Source organism: Microtus pennsylvanicus, chromosome 9, assembly GCF_037038515.1.
Source record: "Microtus pennsylvanicus isolate mMicPen1 chromosome 9, mMicPen1.hap1, whole genome shotgun sequence".
NCBI classification, from domain to species: domain Eukaryota; kingdom Metazoa; phylum Chordata; class Mammalia; order Rodentia; family Cricetidae; genus Microtus; species Microtus pennsylvanicus.
In genome coordinates this window covers 69,115,591-69,129,046 of record NC_134587.1, presented here as the reverse complement: position 1 = coordinate 69,129,046, position 13,456 = coordinate 69,115,591, and the positions used below count along the sequence as shown (strand labels likewise).

Here is a 13,456-nt window from a genome sequence, read left to right as displayed (position 1 = left end):
TACAGGCATGTGCCATCACCACCTGGCATCCACCCTGCACATTCTAAGCACTCTTACTGAGCTATATCCTCAGTCCAAGGACAACAATTTCTTCAAATGGTATCTACTGCAAAACCAACCAAAAAGGAAGAATTAACATCCAAATGGCCTACAGGTATCTGGGGCAGAATTTTTAAATACCTAAAACCATAAACTAAGTATATTTCATATTACAGTATAAAATAGTCCACAGAGATCTTATGGAAGACTCCATTGTCAAAAGATTATAGAAAGGAAGTACCTCAGATAATTAAATTACTGAGAGGCATTTCAATGTGCCAACAAAGCAGTTTTTATGCTGTTGCTTCATTGCTCATTCTGCCTGCTGTCTACTAATGACACTGCTTTTCAAGTGTCACCAGTTACACTTACTACACAATCATTCTCCAACAGGAAGCCCACACGGTGGTTCAGGATCTAAGCAAAAGATGACCAAAACTTAAATGTAAAGGATTTGGAAACCTAGCTAAATTAACAAGACTGAGAACAGAGCACATTATGAAAATATTCTTTCTTATGAGAAATAGTTTAGAATAGTTGTGGGTAAAGCATGATTTAAGTTTTTTTAAACAAGAGGTTTTTGTAACTAGTTCCTTGAAAAATCCCTTCTTGAAACTTGATCAGATATAAACATGAAAATGTGAACGAGGAACCAACAAGACAGTATGAAAATATGTCTTACAGCTGGGTGATGGTAGCACACACTTTTAATCCCAGCAATTGGGAGGTAGAGGCAGGCAGATCTCTGTGAGTTCCAGGCCAGCCTAGTCTACACGACCTAGTTCCAGGACAGATAAGACTGTTACAGAGAGAAACCCTGTCTTCAAAAACCAAAAAGAAAAGAAAGAAAGAAAAAAAAAGAAGAAAAGATGTCTTCCCGAGCAGACGGCTTGGAACAGTGATGGCAGGGGACCTCATACTTGGGACCTTCTGCAGCAGGGAACTGTCTTTTCACCAGAGGTAACTATTTTGTGAAATAATATGACACTAAGAGATTCATTCTTTATTTACAAGTAAAAGGGAAATATCTTTTGAAAAGAAATGTAAACTCTGAGATAAGAAAAGCAATACCGAGACATGATTCTCAGCTCCACAAAGCAGGGCAATGGTGGAGCACACCTGTGATCCCACAAGCTGAGGTCAGCCTGGTCTATGTAGTGAGTTCAAGGTCAGCCAGGGCTACAGAATGAACTGTTTGAAACAGAAAAGCAAAATGAAATATACAATTATTTTGTTAAAAAAACAAAATCACATGATTTCTTCATGTTGGCACACATGAAAGAATAAGATAGATCAGTTTTCATGTTGACAGTCTCTGTCTGGTCAAATGTGAACGGTGACCGGGTGAGAGCCCTTGCTCTCTAGAGCACAGGACTCAGTACTCATCCAGAGTATCTGCTCGAGGGATGGAGAGGCCCCGATCTTTAAGGGCCTGAACCTTCAGCTTCTCTGCCTCCAGTCTGGTCTGCTGTTCTACCCTCTGTTCTTCTAGGATCTCTTCAATAGACACTTGCTGGAGGGGTGTGTCACTCTCCTTTTCCAAGTCCTGCAAAATAGGCAGGTTTGAATTACTTCCCATGAAGGCCAGAATACAAAACCTTACAGACAGAGTCTAGTATGTAGTCCAAGCTTGGACTGCTTTTTTGTAACTGTGATAAGGCTGAAATAGCCTCCTGCAGACAGACAGGCAGTAACACTGCTGCACAACATATACCACTTAGAATGCACACACAGAGGTAGGCTTCAGCGTGCACAGCAAGTCCCTTGTTAGTCAGGTTAACACTCTTGGGTGATAACTCAATGGACAGAGTGTTTGCTGTGCACATGAGAAGACCAGGACTCACATAAAGCTGGACACAGTAGTACACTCCTATGATCCCAGTGCTCCTACAGGGAGCTGGGAAGATAGATGCACAGGAGAATCTCTGGAAACTGGAAGGCCAGTCAGCCTGGGGTACACAGTGGAAAGAGACCCTGTCTCAAATAAGGTACAAAATGAGCACTGATACCCAAGGTTATCTCCTCTGACCTACACGCACACCTCGTAAGTGTGCACACACACTCACACACCTCTATGGCTGTTTACAGAAGGTACCTTCTTATTATACGGGACCCAAAGAAAGTACTCAGGCTACAAGAGCTACAGAGAAATCTTGTATTTTACAGTTTTTTTCTTTCAAGAAAGGTTTCTCTGCTTAGCCCTGGCTGTCCTTGAACTCACAGAGTTAGAGTTCCCGGCCTCTGCCTCCCAAGTACTGGGATTAAAGGCATGTGCCACCATGCCCAGATAAATTCTTTTGTTTAATAAAAATATTACTTCATTTTCCTTACTTCAAAAAAAGCATACACACTGTAGGAAATTTATAATATTAGCAGGCAATCTGAAACATTAAAAATTATTCATAATTCTAGTATGGAACACCAATATTTGGTAAATGTCATCAATTTTCAAGTGTAGGCCAGTTAATTTATTATCCGAGACACTGAGTCTATGTTTATTTTGGAGGACTGTGTTTTTAAACTTGATGTCTCAGTGCACATGTGATGGTCTATAGACAGCTTTGTGGTGTTGGTCCTCTCCTTCCACACTCACTTGGATTCTAGGAATTGAACCGATTGTCAAGCTTGCACAGGCGCTTTAAACCAGTAAGTCAACTCACTGGCCTAGGAACTGTTTTGATCCATGGTGCTGGAGACCACCTAGAGCCCTGTGCTAGGCAAGCTCTCTCCTGTTAAGCTGCATCACCAGACTAGGTGTATCCAAGACTTAAAATAAAACAAACCCTTAATGCAAATACAAAATTTTATTTTCATTTAACACAGCATAATATACTTAATATTTGTCATAAACATTTAGCAACCAATTTTGTAAAGCAGAACTATAAATGAGCCTCACTTATCCACAGATTTTATCATTCTTACAATGTTTAAGTATTATTTGTGTTTTTGTACCATGGAAAGCCTACTTGGAAAAAGTAGCAATATATTTCTGGGCTCTCTCACCCCTCCTAAACCGGATTTGGTTACACAGCAAAAGCTGTCTGTTCTGGAACTCGTACCTCAGGCTGGGCTCTACTCACTATAGTGAATGCTGGGAATACAGACATGCCACTTGTCCTCTGTGTGACTTTTTTTATTTTTTTACGTCTAGCTGGGTGTGCTGTGTGCAGAAGTTTTGGAGCTGAAGTTATAGTCAGTTATGAGTTACTCTGTGGATGCAGGGAACTGAACTCAGGTTCTCAAGAGCTAGAAGAGCAGTAAGCACTCAATTATTGAGCCATCTTTCTAGTCCATTTTTATGACTTTTGCTGAGGTTTGGAAGTATGCTGATCAAAAACACTGAGGATGTTTCAGTCTGGACAACTGACACAAGTCCCCAAGGTCTCAGAGCTCATCAGCTGTGGTATCGGGAGGACTCTCACTAGGAGGTTATAAACCACACAAGTTGCATAAGTTACCTGGGTCAAAGGTTATCTGCTAAAAACTACATATAATCACCTAATCCCTCATAATCCTGGAATGAAAAAAGACAATGTTCTTAGCACTCTGTTTCCCGGTGTTTTGGATATCACTCACTGAATACTCGGGATGATCATGATGTGACAGTAAAGTTAAATTTTCTTAATCAAGCAGAATCCAGGCACCCGTGTTTTGTTTTTTTCTTTTTTTTGGGGGGGGGGGGAGAATAACGTCTTGCCCAAGGTAGCCATAAACTTGTGATGTTCCTGCCTATTTCCACACTTCTGAGGTTACAGGTAGGTGCCACCACGGGAATACCATTAGAGACTTCTTCAGTAATGCAATGTTTATAGATGGCTGTAAGCCATTATGTGGGTGGTGGGAACTGAACCCAGTTCTCTGCAAGAGCAACAAGTGTTCTTAACTGCTGAGCCATCTTCCTAGCCCCACCACAAAAACATTTTCAAACAATGAGGTACTAATGCATTTCACGGCAGTGTTCAGGAAACAGACGCATGTTTATGTGTGTATGTACATGTGGAGGCCATAGGCTAACACAGAGTGCTTTATCACATCCTTAGTTTTTGAGACATAGTCTCTCAGAGAACCTCTTGGTTTCAAGTTAGACTGGCTAGCCTCTGAGCTCCCATAATCTACCTGTCTCTACCTCCCAGTGCTGGAGCTATAGCCTTGTACCACCATGCCTGGCTTTTATGTAGGTGCCAGGCATCCAAACTCAGACTCGAGTTTTGCCTGTGTGGCAAACATTTCACCAGTGAAGCCAAGCCCAGGATGTTGGAGACAGTCTCATGCTGACCTCAAACTCACTACATGGCTGAGTTAAGCTGTTTCCTACATGAGGCCTATCCACCAAACTATCCCTGACCGAATTTTCTCATTTTCTTGAAATAGTAAGAGAAAAATAACTACATACTAAACTGTTCTACGCAAAAGACATCTGAACACTAAATTAAGACATTGCTAACTACTGAGAAACTCTAAAAACCAAGTAAGAAAATATCAAATGTGGGATTTTTTTTTAAAAACTGGTTTTCAGTCTTTAATTTCTCCCTCTCTTTCCCCCTCTTCTTTTGTGGTGTTATACATGCTACCAAAGCACCTATTTCTGAGCAACATCCCGGCCCTATTCTGAATTTCAAAGTTTCACAGGGACTTTGATTTTGCTAGCAAACATGATAGGATTTGAAGTTTAAGTAAAATACTAAAAAACAAAACTAAATGCTTCAAACATACATGTATATATAAACACATACAATTATAATCATCTAATGTGTATACACACAAACATTGCAAGCAATACTTCAGATGCAATTAACATTCCACTCACTACCTGGTCTTCCTGGCACAAATATTCAGGTCCCTCCTCCCTGGTCATGAGTTTCACTCTGAAACCTCAGAGTAAATGACTTTTCCTATACCTATTGTTTTCTTTTCCCCCTTTAAAAATCTATACAATACTTTCCTCAAATGTTGTCAATTAGCTTCGTGCCACAAAAAACTACTTGTAACCAATTATTTAATTTGTTTTTTATAATTATGTATGTGTTGGGGATGATATGTGCATATGAACAGAGGTATCCTGGGATCTCCTGGAGCTTGAGTTATATGCAGTTGTGATCTAGGAACCAAACTCAGGCCCTCAGTGAGAACAGTATGTGCTCTTAATCACTGAGCCATCTCTCCAACTCCTAACCAATTATTTAAATAATCAAAATATTCCAACATGTAAATCTTCTTGTTTTCAGAGGTAGACAAGGATTTTACCATTGTGATATACTCCCAGTTCTAAATTATACCTTTATAAATAGAACATATAATTTAAAGTCTGTAACTTCTTGTTATTAGATTATTTAAAAATTACATGAATGATCAATGTATTTGTTATTTTATTTTTCTTTTTTTGGTTTTTTTGAGACACTTTTTCTTTGTGTAGACCTGGCTGTCCTAGAACTCGCTCTGTAGACCAGGCTGAACTCGAACTCACAGAGATCCGCCTGCCTCTGCCTCCCAAATGCTAGGATTGAAGGTGTGCACCACCGTCCAGCTGTTTTGTTCTTTTGAAAGAGGGTATTTATTATATTGGTGCCCAGGCTGGCCTGGAACTCACTATGGAGCACAGCTTAGCTTCAGACTAGAGGAGTTCCACCTCCCCGAGCTTCCCAGCTGCTGGGATTATAGACACAACCACCACAACCAGCAACACTGTATCTTCCTTTCCAGATGAAAAACCAGGGACCACTTCACAGATGTGTGTGTCATGGGTGCACAGGGGCCACACTAATCTCTATTATCCCAATCTTAGTATATGTGCTACCAAAGTGAGAACCAACAACACTGTTTTCTATCAGATAAAGTCAACAATATTCTGCTAGTGAGATTAAATCTTTAAAATGCCAAAAGGCAATGGAATGATGTTAGTTACCTTTTGCAGTGTTGCTCTGGCAACTACAGCTTCCCTATCTGGTAGGTTCTTGTGTGAAGTTTGCTGAACTCAGGAAGAAGCCAGCTAGCATCAGTGCCCAGACCCACAGCAGCTCAACAGTTTTCACTTACTATTTCTCCGAGTAGGACCACATTTTCTCCTCTGACCACAAAAATCCCTCGAGGAATATCACCGTACTTTTTGCCCACATGAATGCGCTCTACGGTCTGATGCAGCACTAAGTTGGCTACAAGAACATAGAGAAGAAACAGATTCAATTATTTAGCTAATTTTTTTTTGTTTTTTTTTTTTTCGAGACAGGGTTTCTCTGTGGTTTTGGAGCCTGTCCTGGAACTAGCTCTTGTAGACCAGGCTGGTCTCGAACTCACAGAGATCCGCCTGCCTCTGCCTCCCGAGTGCTGGGATTAAAGGCGTGCGCCACCACCGCCCGGCTTATTTAGCTATTTTTAAATTTCACTGATTACAACAAACCATTTAGGAGAATTTGGGGTGGGGGCAGGGAAGGTAGGGTCTCATTCTAGTCTCACCTGGCCTAGAAATCACAATGTAATCCAGGCTGTTCCAGAATTTGAGATGATTCTCCTGCCTCAACCTCTTATACATGCTGTGATTATAGACAGGAGCCACCATATGTTCAAACAAGTAGAGAGTATTTCCCATTATGTTGGGGCTAATGAATGAATGATGGTAGAAATAAGTTACTTCTGTATTATTTAACTGCTAGTATCAACATGATCCCTAGAGAAATAGAAAGGAATGGAACTCTGGAAAACCTAAACTTAGACAATTGCCAAGATTAAAGTTCTGCTTTTTTGGAAAGAGAATTTTTCTTTGTTGTGTGAATATATGTATGTGGTGACTTCACTGAGGTTTAATTTTTGTTCAGTAATAATGATTCATGTAATCCAATGTTTCTTTTATAGATTATGACACAGCAAGAATTCTTTCTTCGCCGTTGTCAGATAATTGGACCTGGTAATCTCAATATTCATTATTTATCCCTTCGAAGCACTGATGATTTAATTTAAGATTTAGAACACCAACCTGTAGGGATATTTTTCTTCTTTCAATTAGTACTATTTGGCTTACTTGAAGTAAAACAGAAATTGATGTGTGTATCTTATTGTTTTGGCTTGAGATGGTTCTTGATCTGTTTCCAAGGTAATTGTTTTGCCTCAGCCTAACAAGCATGAGACTATAGGTGCATGGCTGGCTGTTTGTATCTTCTGAATTCTTGTGTTTTAGCTGCATTTTCCCTCACATTCAAATCCAGTGACCTAGCAGATCATGACCTACAAATGTGTGAACTGAGAAACATAGATCTCTTACTTCAGAAAATGCAGATTGCAAAATGAAGACTGGCTCCTAAATCTGGTATCCTAATATGTAAACTATTGAGTTACTCTCCTAAATCTGGTATCCTAATATGTAAACTATTGAGTTACTCTCCTAAATCTGGTATCCTAATATCTAAACTATTGAGTTACTCTACTAAATCTGGTACCCTAATATGTAAACTATTGAGTTACTCTTCCCCTTCTCTCAGCAAGTTTCAGGAAATGGCTTCTACTCTATTTTCTCTGGACAGGGAGGGATTACCCAGGAAATAATTGGAAGACTAACTTTATTTCTGTCATTTGGCGCCCTCTAATGGGGAAAATAAAAACACTAGTGACAATCGGTTTTAGAATACAAACTCATAAATATACAAGCTTCTGAAACACCTGATCATAATTTGAAAACAATTTACTCACCCCAAACAGTTCCATTTTTCTGACCCATGAGAAAAGTTAGAGATAAGTAAAACTGAATATAAAGTGATACCAAAAAAAAATTCAATAGAATTAAAGAGTAAGATTGTAAGAATACATACCAAACTGATCAATGCTTCTTAAAAAACCTATCAGTGTCCTTCCATCACGAAGTAGGACCAAGTGCTTTTCTGGGGAAAGGAGAAAAGATCTTTAAAACGAAAACTGTCAGATTCAGTGAGCTCATATAGTAACAATAAAAATTCAGTTAATAGCATTTAAACTGTATCAGATGCTCTTCTAATGTATTTAGGGTGGAGTTCATTGTAAGACATGGGAGGAAAGACTAGGCAGCCTGGGGTTTAAATGAGATCAGTCCTGGAAGACTCAGAGTAGTACTGTAGTTAGAAGAGGACACTAAGCAGTCTGGAAGGGCTCAAACAAGAACTAAAGAAATGCAGGCATATTAAGATTTGATAATGGCTTAGAACAGAAATTCAATTAAAAGCTTTAAAACAAAATATATGTATTGTGCTTGTGTCTGTGTACATGTATGTACAAACCAGAAGGCAGCATGAGATTCATTAGCACTGGAGTTACAGGCAGTTCCCAGTGAACCACTTTGTGGCTGCTGGCATCACTCTGGCCCCCCCTCTGAGAGGCGTATGCACACTTAATCACTGAGTCATCTATCTAAACCAGGGGTTCTCTACCTATGGGTCTCAACCTCTGGAGTTGAAAGGCCTTTTCATGGGAGTCACATATCAGATACTTACATTACAATTCATAATAGTAGCAAAACTGCAGTTATGAAGTAGCAACAAAAATAATAATTTTATGGTTGTGAGTCACCACAACATGAGGAATTGTATTAAAAGGCATTGGGAAGGTTGAGAACCACCGGTCTAAACTATTCTGAAGTCTGAAAGTCATCAACCTTATGAGTCTGTATTTATTGTAGCAGGAAAACAAGAAAACTACCTCATGTGATAATACAGCAGAATAATATACAAGACAACATGATAGCAGGATGAAGGACACACCAAAGTGGCTATAGAAAATGGGCGGGGGGGCGCTCTCTGAAGAGATAGATAACTTTAAGGATTCAAATAAATCAGCTATTAGAAAAGCATGCAAGATTTTAACCATTCGTTTCTTTAATTCTATGCAAAAAGCACTTTAGGATTTTTTGTTCTTTTTGTTTGTTTGTTTTTGAGATAGGGTTTCTCTGTGTAGTTCTGGGTATCTTGGAACTTATTCTGTAGACGGGGCCAGTCTTGAATTCACAGAGGTCCACCTGTGTCTGCCTCCCAAATGTTGGGATGAAAGGCATGTTTCACTATGTCTACCTCAAAATTAAAGTCCGTAGACCAGGTCAGATGTAGCAGTGAATGCCTCCCCACACCTACAGGGTTTCTCTGTGAAGCCCTGACTGTCCTGGAATGTGCTCTGTAGACTAGGCTGGCCTCAAACTTAGAGATTGGCTGCCTTTGCTGAGTGTTAGGATTAGAAGTGTGCATCACTACTGCCCAGCATAAAGTACTTTCTATATGAAGAGAAATGATTCTTCTCTAAAGGAATTTACAGTCATATTAGGCTACAATTAAGTATTATAAGAAGCAAATCCCGGGCAGTGGTGGTGTACGCCTTTAATCCCAGCACTAGGGAGGCAGAGGCAGGTGGATCTCTGTGAGTTCGAGGCCAGCGTGGGTTACAAAAGCTAGTTCCAGGACAGGCTCCAAAGCTACAAAAAGACCCTGTCTCAAAAAACAAAACAAAAAAAAAAAAAACAAAGGCAAGCAAATCTTAATTAAATAAGACTTAAGAAAGAAACTACACGTATCCCAGTTGGACCTTGAAGGATAAGTTTTGGATATAAGAAAGGGAAAGTGGAAATAAAAAGATTAGAGAAATCTAATAAATAAATTAAGCATAAAGGGGAAAAGTAGTATATTAACATTTGGGTCAAAGATAAAAGAAAGAACAGGAGTTAAAGTTAGAAGAAAAGTATTGGAGGCAAGCTTTAACTTCAAAAGGAATAAGAAAACACTGAAGACTGGTATATGGAAAATAGGAGTTAGGATGCTTAAGTATGTCTAGAATGTCTACAGATTTAGAGAAAACGGACCAAACAACTCAAACAACCTGTTTGAGAGAACAGTCATGTCCAGAGATAAGAAGATTAGCAAGAACTAGTGTTAGAGAAACCAAGAAAACAATAGAGGGTTGGTGAGATGGCTCAGTAGTCAAGAGCACTTACTGATCTTCTAGAGGACCCAGGTGCAGTTCCCAGCACACACATCAGGTAACTCACAATTTCTAAAACCTCAGTTACTGCATGAACATGATGCACATAAACTCGTACATAAAAACAAACACAAATTGGGTATAAAAAAGAACCCAATACAGAATACAATGAACAATGCTGCAGAGAGAACTTGGAAAGAATCAGTTGAGGACACTGCTACTCTTGCAGAAAACGAGGTTTGGCTCTCTAGTAACTCTAGTTCCAGGGCATCTTTTGGTATCCTGCACACATGCACTGCATAAAAATTCATCACTCGGGCTGGAGAGATGGCTCAGTGGTTAAAAGCACTAACTCTTCTTCTAGAGGTCCTGAGTTCAATCCCCAGCAACCACATGGTGGCTCACAACCATCTGTAATGAGATCTTGTGCCCTCTTCTGGGGTGCAGGTACACATGCAGGCAGAATACTGTATATGTAATAAATAAATAATCTTTAGAAAAAAAAGTTCATCACTCATGTAGGCACAAACATATATGCTGAAACAATAAGTAAATAAATCTTTAAAAAACTCAGAAAAAAATACACATAAGGATAAATAAACAAATCTTTTAAAAATAATACAACTTCAAGCCAGGCATGGTGGCCCATGTCTTATAATCTCAGAATTTTAGAGACACTGAGATAGAAGGAATGCAGTGACTACAGAGGCCAGGCTGGCCCACAGAGTGAGACACTGTCTCGAAAAAGAAACCAAACCAAATAAAAGTCAAATGAACGAAAAATTCAAGTTTTGGCAGCAAATATCAGACTACAGAGATAGTCAGAAGAGTCGAAACTGAAGTGAGTCAAGATACGCACAAAGGGACACAAGCCTGATGGTGACACATAACAGTATCAGGGCAGACATAAACACAGTTGAGCCAGGCATGGGCTCACATCTTAAATCAGAGTACTCAAGAGGCTGAGGCAGGCGAGTTCCAGGGCAGCCTGTCTCAAAACAAAAAAACCAGAAGGATTTGGAGGGAACAGTGCATGCTGTGATAGGGACTGAAGAGTAGCAAATGTTTAAAAATTTTCAGTAATGGAGAGAGGCTGGGTCCACAAACAAGTATGAGAAGGCTTGAGAAGTAAACAATTTTAGTAATCTGGCAGGATTGGTTGTTAGAGGCTTTAGGTAATTCAGATATGTAAGCAAAGGTGAAGGTAAAAGGCTTCACTAAAAGAATACCATTACACTTCAGGTAAGATTATAGCGTGGCGTGTGTGTATGTGTGTGTGCAGTTATATTTTGTTTGTGTTCTAACAAAGCTTGCCTGAATGAAGATCAGAGTGCTGAGCTAAGCCACTAGAGGCCAGGCAGTGTGGCATACACCTTTAGTCCTAGGACTTGGGAGAAAGAGACAAGATGGATCTCTTGTTAGTTCAAGACCACCTTGGGCCACCTGAAACTGATCCAGTCTCAAAGAGAAACAGCCAGGTGATGTTGGCCCACAGCTTTAATCCCAACACGAAGGAGACGGAGATAGGAAGGGACATGGCTGGGGGGTGGGGTGGGGAGAGGAATACAAGAGCTCAGTGCAGTCTGAGCACTGGGAGAGGTAAAAGAACTCTAGTGGCTGGCCTCTCTGCTTCTCTGATCTTCAGTATTAATCCCTATATCTGACTCTGGGGAATTAATGTTTTTGCTTTTACTTGTTTGAAGCTATATAAATTATCTTGCTTTTGAAAAGTCACAGGATTAAAATGATTTTAAAACGCCGCTTACAGACTAGAGCGATGGCTTAGCACTTAACGAGACTTGGCTCCTCTTTCAGAGGACCCAGATTCGAATCCCTGCACCCACAAGGTGGCTCACAACCACCTCTAACTCTAGTGTCAGAGGATGCTATGTTCTCTTCTGGTTTCCTCAGCACCAGACAAGCACACAGCGCACAGACATACACATCTTTTTTTTTTTAAATGCTGCTTAAAAATACTATTTGAAAAGCCAGACAGTGGTGGTGCACGCCTTTAATCCCAGCACTCAGGAGGCATAGGCAGGCGGATTCTGTGAGTTGGAGGCCAGCCTGGTCTACAAAGGGAGTTCCAGGACAGCCAGGGTTGTCACACAGAGAAATCCTGTCACAAACCACCACCATAATAGCAAAACACAACTTAAAAAAAAAAAGGCGGTTTAAGGAATCATACAAAGGTAAGAATTCAGGATGGGAGGAGAATTCAGGGGGAAAATTGAAAGTAGAGGCTCAGAACGGCATTTGTTGCTATTGTAGATGATGAGTTTGGTTCCCAGCACCCACTGTGGCTCACAACAGTCCATAACTCCAATTCCAGAGGATTTAGTGAAGATGAAATTGTGGTCAGGTGGTGGCAGCACACACTTTTAATCCCAGCACTCAGGAGGTAGAGGCACGCGGATCTCTGTGAGTTCGAGGCCAGCCTGGTCTACAAGGGCTAGTTCCAGGACAGGCTCCAAAGCTACGGAGAAACCCTGTCTCAAAAACAAAACAAAACAAAACAAAAAAAGATGAGGTTGCATCCTCTTGGTTTGTACAGTACTGACCTATTTTCAGTAAAAGCAAAACTGTCCAACAGAAAAAATGTAAGTTTGAAGGGCCTTAGCCTTTCTAGAAAAGTCAGCTATTACGTCCGACACCTGTCTCTACTACAGCTTTAATCTGAAAGAACTAACGACCCTCATAGAAAGAGCAGACCGCAAGTGGCTCCACAACAGAAAGCCTGCGCTGAGCTCCAATTAAATTCAACCGCTGCTGTCTTCACATTTTCGGGTCTTGGTGGGCCTTCTCAGGAGAAAGAGAACTTGGAAACACTGCAGCGAAAGACAGGGCACGCGGGGGAAGTCGCCTGGGCCACTTCACAGTTGGCACGTCGGATGCTGCGCCCCTCGGAAGTTCCACAGCTTGGGGGTCACCAGCCCAGGGCCAGAGGAGGCAGGTTAGGGATGGGCTCCGAGGCCGGGAAGGCAGACCACCCCGCGGGGGCCCGGGACCCACGGGGAGCCCACTCAAGAGAGGGTCCCACGCCAGGCTTCTGCCGGGGAGAGCTACTCACTGTCGATGTCCTCGATGAGGCTAGCGGTCCCGGGCATATAGTTCATTTTGAACTCAGGCAAAGCTGCACCGCTGGGCGAGGGCGTCCAGTCGCCCGTCGGCGGGCCGCGGACGGGAACCCGCCGCTCACCAACAACTCAATTGCCGCTAGTCGCCGGAAGAGTTTTCAGGTTACCCCACCCACTTCCGGTACCGCGTGTCCGTTCACAGAAAGAGGCGTTCCGGGCGTGCGATCGCGGGCAGCGTTTCTTCCTCCCTGAGCAGTGATGTGGAGTCCAGGTCCGGCGGACAGAGGGCGGAGGACACGCGTTTCCTCCCGCGTGACGAATGCGGCGCCTCTCTTCGCTTCCCTCCTCCGAGGCCCGGAGTGCGGGCTCCGGTCCATCTCCGGCCGGCGCTCGGCGGGCAGGGGGCGGGACTGGCTCGG

The 13,456-nt window shown here is 41.7% G+C and overlaps 1 protein-coding gene across 1 annotated transcript; it reads right to left on the bottom strand.

The window, feature by feature from the left end:
- Positions 1–1,021: 1,021 nt before the first annotated feature.
- Positions 1,022–13,454, bottom strand: Lsm1 (LSM1 homolog, mRNA degradation associated). The gene is made up of 4 exons (XM_075986427.1): positions 13,031–13,454; positions 7,836–7,904; positions 6,073–6,188; positions 1,022–1,585 (listed from the first exon to the last, which is right to left on the bottom strand). The coding sequence occupies exons 1-4, from the start codon at positions 13,074–13,076 to the stop codon at positions 1,415–1,417; spliced, it is 402 nt and encodes a 133-aa protein (XP_075842542.1). The 5' UTR covers positions 13,077–13,454; the 3' UTR covers positions 1,022–1,414.
- Positions 13,455–13,456: the final 2 nt, after the last annotated feature.